A 14,437-nucleotide genomic window follows, 5' to 3' on the forward strand; every position below is an offset into this window, starting at 1 on the left:
AAAAAAAGTTTGGGCAGATATTAGATAACTGTTGTAAAGCACCACGAAAAAATGTAATAAAGCGGAGAATTAGTTACTATGAAACGATGACAGAAGATGTAATTTCTCTATTGCCAAAACCAGGTAAAGACAAAATAAATATTAACCTCAGGACTATACAACTTTTGAATGGGGATTATAAATTATAAACAGTTATAAATTTCTGGTAGATCTCAACATCATTTTTATATTTTTTTAACGTTAGCAAATGCTAACGGCTAATACCAGATAGCGTTAGCTTTGACCCAGGCCGACTGCTGAGGACTAACGTCATCCGTCAATGTCACGGACTATTAAGATGGCGACGTGGGAGTAAACTTCGGGTACAGATTGACCCCATCATTTATCATACCTATAACCCATATGTGTAGCCAGGTGGTGAAAATCATCTGTAGCATGTAAATAAAACCCTGTCAACTGGCTTTTGCGCTGTGGCAGTTTTGCTGCCGTTGCTACGTTTGACCAGCAGGGGGCAAAGTCTTACTGTGTGCATAGCGGTGTGTAACGAGGAGCTCAAATGCTTCCGGGATAATACAGGAAGTAAACATGACGCGCTCACTGACTGGGAATTTCTGCTGTTGCAGACGGATTGTGGATCAATGATACATGATATCCAGCGTGACATCCATGAGTCAGGAGGTGCCACTTTCGTTGACTCTATTTGTGCCACAATTTGTGTCCCTCTTCTAGTGTTTGTTTTTTTCTGTTTGGACTGGCTCATTTTGGTAAACTGGAGTCAATGTCCATCAGTGGGAAGAGACTTTACGACTTTTGTATAGACACTATAAACAATACCTTTAGGAAATAAAGAAACCACATAAAAAAGTCATTTGAGTGCCCCACCCTCACATGTTGGCATCTATTCAGAGAACTTGTATCAACCCCCAAAAACAGTTAGGAATACATTTACATTTAGCAGACGACACAAGGCAGCAAAAATCTAAGTCAAGGAGAAAAACATCAAAGCAAAGTCCTATCGGAAAAAAGTGTTCACAGTTCACGAGATGCAAGTGCGAGAAAGAGGAGAAAGGCATTTTTATTTTTTTATAAATAGAAGATGCAGAAGAGTCAGCAGTAAGTCTGCTGAACGTGCACAGTTTGGTAGCTCGTCCCACCATCGTGGGATCGATTGTCAGAATAGATTAATCAGATGTTGTTTTCTCTCAATGTTACACCCACATGTAACGATTCCCCCATTTCCTGCCGTAAAACATCCTTTTCTTTCAGAGTGAACTTATAGGACCATGTTGATGTTCAGTTTTATCACAGTGTGGTACAGTCATGTGCGCTGGTGGACGAACCCACTGGTATGAGACTGAAAAGATGAGCTGCAGTGTTTTTGTGTTGACTCCACCTGGGGGCCTTTGTTTTAGATCACACCTCGCTCTCTGTCACCTTGTTTTCAGATATGGAAGAGTCAGGGTTTCCATCATACTACACTGAAAGCTCAGAGTGTCGATCACCAATCGATGGGTACATGTAATGCTGAGGTACTGGACAAACTGTGACTTATTGACACCTGAGAATATGAATGGGTTGGTTCACGCCATCAAGTCCAAAAAAAAAAAACCCGCAGGATCCTAAACAACAAGCTGTAAAAGAATGAATGAGAAAAAAATAAAAATAATACAAAACACATAACTGCAGAAAGAGACTCTTAAACCCTTCTTGGTAAGTTTGTATTTGTAATTAGTTAAGCTCTTTCTCCTTTTTGTTTTACAATTAATGAGGGCAAGGATCAAATCGCTGAAGCTCAGGCGGCCAACAAATTATTTTGCTGCTTCACTAATTAAATCTGGCCTCTTTGAAAATATCTGGGCGCGGATCATGAATCAATAAACCTCTCCCATCCTTTCCTTTTTTTAAATTTGAAATAAAGCCACAAACCACAGTAAAGGGTGCAGACATACTGTGATCTCTGGCTGAACAATGCTGTGTTCTTGTCTTACCAGCCTGTAAATATGCAGGACTCCACATTTTGAGGAACACAAAACGTATACAATAAACAGAAACTCATCTGCTGGCTTGCTGAGCTGCCCTACCCTGAATTCCTGTTTCGCCAACAAAGAAGGCTGAATGCCTCAGTGACAGGCTGCTTTACATCATCATAAACACAGTGACACTTTAAGTCACCCACTGGAAAGTCTGATACAAATACCTGAACCCGACGGTGTGTTTGGTTAAGTCGAGCTTCCACGAGCTGATCAGCCATCGGTGCTGTGGATCAGCAAGCAGCTCCGACCATAAAGACCCGGCTGCTGTCTCCTGATTGGACTCCATGAGTCCCAGCTGCAGCTTGTTGGGACAGACCACGCCTCAGGTTTCAGGCTGAGCTCGACTTGTCTTTGACCCTTATGGCTTTAGGTCTATATGTATGTTTTCACCGTGCATTTGGACAATTCAGTACTGTGTGTTGTGGTTTATATTTCCAACACGTTTTCTCTGGTGCAGACATGGAAAACAGTGTCTGGGGAGGTCATGTGGCTGCTTGGCTTAGCTAGTCCAACACGATAGACACACACTAAAAACAGTGGCTGCGAATAACAAGATGATTTAATTTTTTTAAATGTCTTTAAAACTAAGCCTTTAAATCATCAAAATATGTTAATTGCAAAGTAATGTACCGTTAAGAAAATTGACAAACACCTTAACGAATGGCATTTCTACATCTGGACCTAGATGAGTACAGCTGTGGTATTAATGTTGTAGTTGATCAGTATTGTCCTTTAACAACAGACATGACGAAACGCTGTGGCTGTACTTTACTATCAGGATTGGACAATCTGGGACATTTGAAAAAAAAGTTTTGTGGGTTTTCCCATTAACTTTGACCCAGGATTGTGGCCCCTCAGACACAAACTAAAACAAACTGACCCCAATCCGCTATGATCCAGTTCTCGCTTTCTCCATGTGGACTGTGGTCCAGGGATTTATTTGAATAAGATGGTCAACATATGAGACCTTAAATATTTGGAATAGTTGGTAGCTGTAGGCAACACTCTCAGACTCTCGACTTTTTACCTTTGAACTTGCGGCAAACATATTTACACACATATAGGATAGGAAGTGCATTAAATACCATATAGGAGATTCATGTTGCACCATGATGCACCATGTCTCTTTTGTGCTTAAGAAATGCTCCAAATGACATTAAATAAATTATATTCACATACAAGAAAACGTTTTAAAATCCGTGTCTAAATCATACACTAGTTCTTGGATGAGGACAGGGAGTGATGCTGTGAACCCTGCAAATACCTTCTGCTCACTCAGTAGACACCAACCTCACAAACCAACGGCCCAGCGCAGATGAACCTGCTGAACTCAGGAGATGACGAACAATCAATATAATGTTGACCTAGTTTCCAGTGACCTGAACGTCTTTCGCCACAGGTGGCTGAGTTCAGCACGAAGGCAAATGAGCTAGAAGATTCATTTTAATGAACAGCTGCTACAGCCTTTTACAAATTCTGCATGTGCATAATGATTTTTAACGCCGAGAAATGTTTTGGGGAGAAACGACTTTCTCAGGCTGGAGAAGATGTTGGCACAAACGTTGCTTTTGACGTGAACACAAGATGGCTGAAAGCTTAGTGAAAAACGTCATTGTGCAGTGAATACATTAGTAAAGAACACACCCCGTTATTGATCCCACAGCTGGGAAATTCACTCGAGAATTCCCTTAAATAAAGAGGGAGGAGAGACAGAGGGAGGGGGACACTGTCAGAGCAGTCAGTCCTGAGGGGAAGTGAACGAGGACCCAGCACTAAAATCTGGTATTTACCTGAATCTACAGCTGTGTCGCATTTTACTTTGTGTATTTATATGTACAACGTGTACAAGACGTGGATGTATGTACTGCAAATGTGTGTGCGCCCAAGGTCCGAACCCACGGAAGAGCTTCTGTACTGCAGCACAAACTTAAACCTGACCACGATCGACAGGTGCAGGGCAGTCAGCGTGTCCATGCTGACCCCTGTCCACATGTGAGGAATGAGGTGGTCTGGTGTGTTTATGTATTGGTGTATGTGGCCGCTTGTAGTAACTTTGATGGATGTTGGCACTGGCTTTATTACCTGTATTAAGTGAAATATTTGTGCTGTTGTTTTGATGCTGGGCCGGTTGAAGGGACCTGGTTTGACTTTTTTGCTGCTGTGAAGTCTCTTCGAGCAGCTTCAAGCTTGGATTTGTTTCCCCACTGACTCTGTTACTTTGTTTCAACAATAAGAGAAAATTGTCCAACAAAATGACACAATGTGTTTTATAGTTTTTTTTTTTTTTAGTTCTTATGTTTTATGTGTTTCAGGTTCTGTGTCTTCTTGTACTACTTTTAAAAAGTCCTGATTCACAACTGTTGGCGCAGAATAACTTATTTCATATAATGTGAAGCTTTAAATTACAGTTCTTGGTGTGACACCTCAAACCTCTTGTCCGTGTTACAGAATAGGGGACATCAAGTTGATGGAGGGAGTAAACGGACAGCAAGAAGCCGTCCCTCCTGGTCTGGGTAAAGTGTCCGTCCTGTCTGAGCCTGTATTCTCGGTCCCCCTGGAGAAGCAGCACAGTCAGACGGACTCATTCCTCACCGCAGCTCGGCTCGTCCGCAGAGGATGGACGGAGGACGGGAAGAAGACAGGAAGGCAATTTCCCCCTTTCAACTCTTCAGGAGGTTCAGTCTCCAGGTCGGAGAGAAACCGGGGTCCAAACAATGATGAGATTTGGAGCAAGCAGGTCTATGTTGTGACCTGCAGGAAGACCACTGAGGACAGAGAGGGGACAAATGAAGACAAACAGGCAGCTGAGGGTGTCTTCTCAGCGTTCAGACAGACGGGTGTGAGTGTGTGGACATCCGGCTGTCGCAGCACCAGCAGACAGCTGAGGAGATTTAAGGCCCCGTGTTTGCCGGTCATCACCGAAATGTAGCTTAGAAAAGTAAAACACACGATTGTGTTTAACACTGTTTTAGGCTCAGTTAGTTGTTACGATGAGGACACTGGAAAGACAGGATGGACACTGATTAGGGTTCAGAACGAAGCATAAATGGTTTGTATTCAAAAATGTCCAAAAACAAACAAAATAAATTAAGTGTACTCAAATATATTTACACTGATGTTTAAGTGATGGAAGTTTATGAATATTATGTGTTAGATTTATACACAACAGATTTTTAGAAATGACTTCACTGTAAAGTTCATGGTCTGTGTGTTTGATGTCCATTATGTACTAAAATGAATTTAGCAATAAGCAAATACTTTGTACATTTCAATACATGTCAGTGAACAAACTCATGTTTTCTTTAATGTAAACATTAAATTTAACTCTAAACAAGTACTGTGATTTATAAAGGAGGTTTATGGGTGAAATAAGTAAAATGTTGAATTATGATTTAATCTCAGATATTAAATATCAGTGTCATGATGTATTGTAATATTACAAACGTTACATTTTCCATGTTGAGCCTATGTAAAACAAAACTATCAAGGTCCAACAAAGAAACAGAGTCTTCAGTTTGTGTAGTGGCTCTGAAAAGAGCCGTTGTGGTGGGTTTTGGGTTGGACCCTCTTAAGCCCTCTCTCCGCGGATGCGGCGGGCCAGCTGGATGTCCTTGGGCATGATGGTGACCCTCTTGGCGTGGATGGCGCACAGGTTGGTGTCTTCGAACAGACCCACCAGATAAGCCTCGCTGGCCTCCTGCAGAGCCATGACGGCGGAGCTCTGGAAGCGCAGGTCGGTCTTGAAGTCCTGAGCGATTTCTCGGACCAGGCGCTGGAAGGGCAGCTTGCGGATCAGCAGCTCGGTGGACTTCTGGTAGCGACGGATCTCTCGGAGAGCCACGGTACCGGGCCTGTAACGGTGGGGCTTCTTGACTCCGCCGGTGGCCGGGGCGCTCTTCCGGGCGGCTTTGGTGGCCAACTGCTTCCTGGGAGCTTTGCCTCCGGTGGATTTACGGGCGGTTTGTTTAGTTCTTGCCATTTCTTTAGCTACTTCCTGTAGACTGGAGAAAAATGTGGAACAGATCTGCGAGCCGCTGCTCTTAAACCGTGGGACGCGGCAGTGAACCGGTGACGCAGCGTTCGAGCTCCTGTTCCTGATTGGTGAGAGGCTCCTCCTGGAGCTCAGCTCCGCCTGGAAGAAAGAGTCTCCGCCTCGGTCTCCGCTGCTTATTGGACACAAGCTTGTTCAAACTGTGCGCCCAAATCCACAGCGGGCCGCCCTCTGCTGCGCTGCTGGAAGCCTCTTTTCTGGTTGGTCTGGCAGGAACCGTCGCGCTCCCCGCGGATATAAAACAAGCTCTGCGCCGTAGAAGCGTCATTATTTTCTGAGTCTTAACTACAGAGATAAACTAACGATGTCTGGACGTGGAAAAACCGGTGGCAAAGCCCGAGCAAAGGCAAAGACCCGCTCCTCCCGTGCTGGGCTCCAGTTCCCAGTCGGTCGTGTCCACAGGCTGCTGCGTAAAGGCAACTATGCTGAGCGTGTTGGAGCCGGAGCTCCCGTCTACCTGGCGGCTGTTCTCGAGTACCTGACCGCTGAGATCCTGGAGCTGGCTGGAAACGCCGCCCGCGACAACAAGAAGACCAGGATCATCCCCCGTCACCTGCAGTTGGCTGTGCGCAACGACGAGGAGCTCAACAAGCTGCTGGGAGGAGTCACCATCGCTCAGGGCGGCGTGCTGCCCAACATCCAGGCGGTGCTGCTGCCCAAGAAGACCGAGAAACCCGCCAAGAAGTAAACGGGGACCCGCTTCAACCACCACAACGGCTCTTTTCAGAGCCACACACTTGAACACTGACGACAAATTTCCTTCATGTTACAATTGAGACAAAAGTCACTGAACATCCACATGAGCTGAAAAACACAATGTTAGTTGGAGGTTTGTGTAGGACTGTGTTTAAGTCTTAGTTTTGAAAATCTAACAAACCATCACTAAATTCAACGCACTGATCCTTTTCTTGAATTTGCCCTGAGACCTGAACTTGCTCCACTTATATAAAACCACAACGTTCATTATTTCACTACAAATAAAATGGAGAAAAATCTTCAACCTTGTCACCAACTTCACCACTGACTTCAAATAAACACCAGTGATTTTTCTCCCTAGTTTCCTTTGTACCACAGTGTGTCACCGTGTCTAAGATCTGATAATTCAGATCTCAGATTTAGTGTTTGTAGATAATTAACACATTCAGATTTGTGACAAAGATTGTTTAGTCAATTTATATTGTGAGAATGTTGACATTAACACGGACATATGTTAATATGCTTATAAGTAATTACAGCTTATTACTACAACAGAGAATTTCATCCATCACCTTCACTGTTATGAAAAAAATGTTTGCCACAAGCAAACAAGTAATTGTGATTATCAGTTATTTGTAGTTGTCAGGTGTAAACTGTGTAATTACTGTATAATTAATGAAAAAAAGTGATTATTCAGCAACACATCATGTCTCACTGTGATAAGCATATACTAATTAAGGTCAAATATTATTGTTGTTTATTTGACTTGATTGGATGGTGAACAAAACATCAGTTTTATTTAAAGTAAGAAATTAACAATATAATCCTTCAAAAGATGAACTGCTGAATTAAAATCATTTTTAGAAATGTCAGTAGTTGAAGAGCTGATAACATCAGAGGTTTGTGGGGTTCTGCTCCCAAAAACCAAATTACTGTTGTGTTGGTAACAATCTGTGGATGCAGGTATTACAATACAGAATTATCCTAAAAATAATGTGCTCGTTATTCTACTGGGGAAAATAATCATTTGTTGTAGCTTTTTGTTTCACGCTCCTGGAACTGACTCGTGATAGAGGTCAACAGGGAAGTTTGGATTTTTGCTTCAATAAAAGTTCATGGAACCATCTTACTGCACATTGTTTGCAATCTCTCCAAAGTGCTGCACAGCAGTTTCTAAGGCAGCACTGTAACATTCCACTGATGAAAAAATAACTAAACTAACTAACTATATTTATTTATTTCTAAAAAATATCATTGATAGATTAAATATTCAGTTTAAAGATCCCAAGTGGGTCTTTTGATCTTCCCTAGTCTCCTGATGAATGTGGAAGTGCAAAGACTGTGGTGCATCACTATCAAGAAGATCTGAGCTTCTTCAACAGTATAAGCTCGTACACAGATATTGTGGACGTTGCGTTCTTATGCGTGCACCTATTTTAACTTTCCATGCACTAGGAAGACATGGAATGGACTTTTTAGTCATCTTTCAAGGCGTCATAACCAGACATCCTCAAAACATGAACTGACAACATATCAATGTCTACTGTGCAGTTAAAAGTCAACTTTCAACTACAAAAAAATATTTTGAACACATGACACATGCATCTAAAAAAACTGAGCTTAAAGTTGCCTGTTATTGAAGCTAGAACACATTTTTCTTACCACATTCCTGATATTTCAGTTGGAGACACTGGTCCTTTTAAATAAAGTGAATAAGCAAAACAATCACATGGTGATAAGAGAAAGTTGCCAAGAGCTTTTCAATTCGAAGGCAAGAAATTATGGAAAAGGAAAAGGGAGTGATCCAATTATCATTCTACAACTGACAGTGCAGCTGATTAACAGCTGATTGACACATCTTGTCTCACCGTCTGTCTAACACATACACAGACTGTACTGTAGCTGTCACTGGTATAATAGGGCTATTTTTACAAGAGTTGCTTGAGGAGCCACCTAAAACTGTCCTTACACTCTGTTGTGCACTTTTGGGTTAAGTCACAATATCTATGCGTTTCTCAAAGTTGACAAACTGGTCAAAGCATCTATTCTGACCCCAATGCACCACAACAATGAAACCATCAGGGGATGTTCATGCTGTAGATGATGGGTGTACGTGTTTAATAAGGCTTTGAGGATCATGTCGGGGGAGGATTTTATTTAGAGATAAATGTGGGTCCAGTACCAAACTGTGCGGGTGTGGGTTTGCAAAAGTGGAAGCGTGGAGGACTATTGTCTAATATTACGTCTAATATTTTCATTTTTAAACAGGCTACACATTTGGACTAATCATTTTACATTGTGTTCATGCATCCGAGCACCTAGAGTCTGGATGTGAATGTAAGAAGAGAGTGTCTACTGATGTGCCTCATTGTGTACTGAGGGGAAAATGTGGATCAACTCATTAAAGAATCTCTGATAAGCTTTTTGGAATCAGTCATTTAAGCCTTACTGACACATAATCATGTAAAATTAATGTATATTGATGTGGTTGAACGCAAACCAGTGTGGTCTGTACTGTGATGCTGTGCATCCATATTCCAGCTTTAACAAAAGATCAGCTTTTTATACTTACAAAGTGATTTTTACATTTGTACGTCACACACTAATCAATTAGATAGAATAACTTCCCTAATGTCTTTTATTTTATTAGGTTGTACAAAAGGATTAAGGAGAATCAGAACCATGACAGTGTTTGATCTCAGGGAGGAAGAGGATCTTCTCCAGCCACGGCAGGAAATCAGGATTGTGATTGAAGGTGTGGACGTCATTAATGAGTTGCATGACTGCATATATACAGTATATAGTAACGCAATGAAATCCACTCACAACTAAAATTGTTCACAGGTCACCTGAACCTGCCCCACTTAAATAAAACCACAACATGTATTATTTCACTCACATAAAATTGGGACAAATAATCACCATTTCCACCACTGTTAAAAATGATGGACCAGTTATTTTTCTCACCAGTTCCCATTGTACAGCAGTGCGTCACATTGATCAAGGACATTCTGATGTCAATATATTGTGATATGGATCTTTTTATGGCCTATGATCTGTATTTGTGGCCCAAATAACAAAACTGTTCAATTTCTCAATGTTTTTGGTGGAAGATGAAAACTGTGATAAAAAGAATAATTTGTTTTTTCACCATTTTCATTCTAGTTTAGTAGTTTTGGTTTTTATGATTCCGTTCTCTAGTTTTTCTGTGATTCTAATTTCTGGATTTTCCAGTTTTATCAACAACTTTCTCTCATTAACATGAGGACTTGTATTTCATCCTTAACCCGAGAGTCTGGTTCAGGTCTGAGCTGATCCACTTGCTCTTTTTTCTCCTGGTGTAGTTCAGCTCCAAAGAAGCAGATTTAGTGTTTGTAGATAATTAACAACATTCAAATATAAAATCCAAGAATGAAATCATCACTTAATGAATCTCTGCTGATAAAGTGTTAATCTTCAGTGTTTAATTTCCTCCAATTTGTACTGAGCCAATAGTTTTACTGTGAAAGTTTCATGGCATCAGTGATATTGAACTTTTTCTGTTAAACTTCATGATTTTCTGTATTTTTACTTTTTGAATGTGGAAATTTTTGCCCTGACACCTTCAGGTGTTTGAAGTGTGACACCGATGCTCATTGTTTCAGAAGCTGAGGAAAAAAAAATAAAATGTGATTATTCAGCAACACATCATGTCTCACTGTGACTTTGTATTGTTGTATATATTTCACAGAGATATTAAAGATGCTAATGAAATAAGGAAGAAGCTCTTTGTTGAACATGTGTTGGCTCTTAAAAGAGCCTTTGTTGAGAGAGTGAGGCCGAGCTCCGCTCACTTCTTCTTGGGAGCGGCTTTCTTGGCTTTGGGCTTGGCCGCCTTCTTAGCGGGGGCCTTCTTGGCGGCCGGGGCCTTCTTGGCCGCCGGGGCCTTCTTCAGCACCTTCTTGGGGCTCTTGGCGGCCTTCTTGGGGCTCTTTGTTGCCTTCTTGGGGGCCGCTGCGGGCTTCTTGACCTTCTTGGGGGATTTCTTAGCGGCTGCTGCCGGCTTCTTAGCTGCCGCTGCTTTGGGCTTTTTAGCGGCGGCGGCGGCGGGTTTCTTGGCGGCGGCGGGCTTCTTGGCTTTAGGAGCGGCTTTCTTGACTGGCTTCTTGGCCTTGTCTTCGGAATTCTTGTTGATCTTGAAGGATCCGGAGGCTCCGGTGCCCTTGGTCTGGAGCAGGGTTCCCTTGGTGACCAGGTTCTTGATGGCGGTCTTGACGCGGGCCTTGTTCTTGTCCACATCGTAGCCTCCGGCAGCCAGAGACTTCTTGAGGGCGGCAGCGGACACGCCGCTCCGCTCCTTGGACGCGGCCACGGCTTGAACGATGAGCTCGCCCACGCTGGGCCCGCTCTTCTTGGGCTTGGTGGCCTTCTTTTTGACGGCTTTGGCCGGAGCAGGGGCCGGAGCTGCAGCTGGAGCGACTTCTGCCATGTTGTCGTGTGACTAGTTTCCTCTGACGAGTTTAGGAAAACTCGGGGCGGGAGCTGCACTTAAACACAGCATGAGAACCGTGGAGACTCAAGCAGTCCGGGCTCCTCTGGGTGCTGTGAACACCGGGACACTTGTGTTTTCTCTGCACCGACAAAAGCGTTAAAAATCCCCGGAGGAGAAGCGCTGAAGGCTGCAGGTGAAGGGAGCCGAGAGCGGACATGTGTGTCTTCAGATCCGGATCATGTGGAGTTCGGATGCTCGCTGCCGTTTGTCTGTGGAGCCTCCAAACGTCACTTCTCCGTCGTTTTGAGCAGCGCTTCTCTGCTCATTTGTCTCGTAAACGGGTTAAAAATCCGTGTAAACGCCAGCAGCAGAGGTTTTCCCGGTGGCCCACATGTTTGTTCAGGGAGTCAAAGTAAAAGCAACAGTCTGCTGCTGATCAGTTTGTAAAAACTGGAGCTTCTCTGCTCGCAGCAAACACACTGATGGAGGCCTCACTTTATGGTGCAGTTCAGCTTCCACTGACATGAACATGAGTGAAACCTCCAGAAAAAATATGTCCCACATACAAACACTGTGTTTCCATTTATGGACACGGTCACACACATTTACATTTAGTCATTTGTCAGACGCTTTTATCCAAAGCGACTTACAAGTGAAGTACAAGGCAGCAAACATGAAGTCGAGGAGAAAACATCAAAGCAAAGTCCTGTCAGAACAGTGTTTACACTTTATGAGATGCAAGTGCAAGAAAGAGCAAAATATATTTATATTTATTTTAATAGATTCAAAAGGTCCGTTTTCAGCCGTGTTTTCTCATTTTGGTGAATGAGGTTGCTGTGCAGAGTTTAATGTGGAGACCAGCTGTAACCGCTTGTGTTGCTGGTCTCTGCTCATCCCACACACATCAACAGTGCTGAACAAAACCAGTTCCCATTGACTGCTGCCCTAAAAACCTACAGGCAACAAACAAACAAACAGTGTCTTTATTGGACCTGGGGTGAGACAGAATTAATTCATTCAAGAATTGGGGTCAATTTCAAGTCCAGAAAGAAAAGAAAAGCTCTTTATTGTCATAGAGCAGATGTGAAATGTATCATTTTTAGCACCAGTTGATCTTAAACATGTAAGATTTAAAATATCTATTTTGAAAAAAAGACGTTTCAACAGAAACATTAGTTCACTCTGTTGTAGACAAACTGGGTCAAATGGTCAACAAATGTCTCTTTAATGTGGACATGAGGACAAATCTTAATCTGTGTTGCTTCACAACACAAATGCAGTTTTCACAATGTCCAGAGTCACAGATCTTATGTCCAATAGGAGAGAATTTCCTCCATCACCTTCACTGTTATAACAGAAATGATCAACTTTTTAGGTTGTTTGTTTGCTACACAATTAAATGGTAAAATCCATCTTCTCCATCAATCAGATGGTATTGAGGTGTTGAACAGAGTTTCACAGTTAAACTATAGAAACAATGGATGAAAACAAGTAATATTGTGAATATAATCAGTTATTTGTAGTTGTCAGGTGGAAACTGTCAATGATGTATAAAGATATTTTGTATTTATAATTTATTGAATTTTTAAAATTGTTTTTGAATAAATGTTGAAATGCATTAATCCATAAAGCACTTTATGGAGAAAAGAAAGAACTGAAATATCATAAAAAGACAACGTGTGTTTAAACCTTTCACAAGTTCTTCTGACAAATAATCTCTGTGTATGAAGGTTTTATTTGTGGGAGTTAATTCATGAACCTTTATGTTAGAAGAGTGAAGTGGCTTTTTAAAAAAGCAGCTGTGGTGGACGATGGAGCAGACAGGTGAAATCTTCTTTCAGTGTCCAGTTGGACGGTGGTTTTCTACCACAAATATTTGTCAGATTCATCTACTTAAATTCATGCGGTTTTCTGTTCTGATAAATAGAAACAAATAATAAACAGAAAGACTGAATTTTACAATTGAAAATCTTATAGTGTAAAATATTTTTAGTCTTTAGATTCCATTTTCTCTCTTTGAAGCCAATTCATCATAGCACACCAACTAATTTATATTTGAATACTTTTGACTGAGGGTCGGCAGCTTATCAAGAGCTAAGTTGCCTCGATCTTTGACCATCTTCAAACCTTTTTTGATAACAAATTTATAAAACCATATGAAAAGAAGAAGATGAAATAAATCTCCCACCCTCTGTTCCTGACAGACCCACACTGATGAAATATCTCTTTAAACTTTGCCCAACTTCAGTCTTTGATTAATTAAAGGTAAATCAAGTCATGGAAATGAGCAATTCTGTAATTCATCTGTATCAATATCAGCAACACTGACCTTGTATTTATTTGTTGTTGGATCAATCTGATGTTATTGCACAGCTTTACTGTTTACTACAGGTGTTTTTACATCACCTAAAATATTTATATAAATAAACTGTAGCAAACAGAATCTAATGTTTCTGTACATTATCAGAGATACAAGCAAATGCTGATGTGAGTGAAGCTGAATGAGCCTCAGCTCTTCATGAGCTACAAGTGACAGTTGCTCCATAGCTGCTAATAAACGCAGCAACAGAAACATGAAGGCTGTGCTCTCTGTCCGAGTGGGCGGCTCTGAAAAGAGCCTTTGGGTTTGGATGGAAGCAGCAGCAGCGGAGCTGGTTACTTGGAGCTGGTGTACTTGGTGACGGCCTTGGTGCCCTCGGACACGGCGTGCTTGGCCAGCTCACCGGGCAGCAGCAGCCTGACGGCGGTCTGGATCTCCCTGGAGGTGATGGTGGAGCGCTTGTTGTAGTGAGCCAGACGGGAGGACTCGCCGGCGATGCGCTCGAAGATGTCGCTGACGAACGAGTTCATGATGCTCATGGCCTTGGAGGAGATGCCGGTGTCGGGGTGGACCTGCTTCAGGACCTTGTACACGTAGATGGCGTAGCTCTCCCTCCTGGTCTTCCTCTTCTTCTTGCCGGTTTTGGTGGCGCTCTTGGAGACGGCTTTCTTGGAGCCTTTCTTCGGGGCTTTCACTGGATCAGGCATGTTGTCGTTCTCTGAGAGTCTCTAACAGATGTGTGACAACTCAGCCGGCTGCTCTATTTATATCCGCTTATGCAAAGTCACACTGTGCTGTTGCTCCTACAAGATTGGCTGAGCTTTAAACGTGACCGAGCATGCGCAAAAGGAAAACGTCTTTTCCCT

At 42.3% G+C, this 14,437-nt stretch overlaps 3 protein-coding genes and 1 pseudogene across 3 annotated transcripts; 1 reads left to right on the forward strand and 3 right to left on the reverse strand.

Moving 5' to 3' along the window:
* Positions 1 to 5,067: 5,067 nt before the first annotated feature.
* Positions 5,068 to 6,012, reverse strand: LOC137108108 (histone H3-like; annotated as a pseudogene).
* A 12-nt stretch (positions 6,013 to 6,024) lies between these two features.
* Positions 6,025 to 7,906, forward strand: LOC137108109 (histone H2A-like). Its single transcript, XM_067492428.1, has one exon. The coding sequence runs from the start codon at positions 6,389 to 6,391 to the stop codon at positions 6,770 to 6,772; it is 384 nt and encodes a 127-aa protein (XP_067348529.1). The 5' UTR covers positions 6,025 to 6,388; the 3' UTR covers positions 6,773 to 7,906.
* Positions 7,907 to 8,143: 237 nt separating this feature from the next.
* LOC137108074 (histone H1-like) lies at positions 8,144 to 12,169 on the reverse strand. The gene has a single exon (XM_067492356.1). It carries the CDS (start codon positions 11,246 to 11,248, stop codon positions 10,610 to 10,612), a length of 639 nt encoding a protein of 212 aa, XP_067348457.1. The 5' UTR covers positions 11,249 to 12,169; the 3' UTR covers positions 8,144 to 10,609.
* Positions 12,170 to 12,292: 123 nt separating this feature from the next.
* Positions 12,293 to 14,320, reverse strand: LOC137108077 (histone H2B 1/2-like). The gene has a single exon (XM_067492359.1). The coding sequence runs from the start codon at positions 14,276 to 14,278 to the stop codon at positions 13,907 to 13,909; it is 372 nt and encodes a 123-aa protein (XP_067348460.1). The 5' UTR covers positions 14,279 to 14,320; the 3' UTR covers positions 12,293 to 13,906.
* Between the last annotated feature and the right edge of the window lie 117 nt (positions 14,321 to 14,437).

Source organism: Channa argus, chromosome 22, assembly GCF_033026475.1.
Source record: "Channa argus isolate prfri chromosome 22, Channa argus male v1.0, whole genome shotgun sequence".
NCBI classification, from domain to species: domain Eukaryota; kingdom Metazoa; phylum Chordata; class Actinopteri; order Anabantiformes; family Channidae; genus Channa; species Channa argus.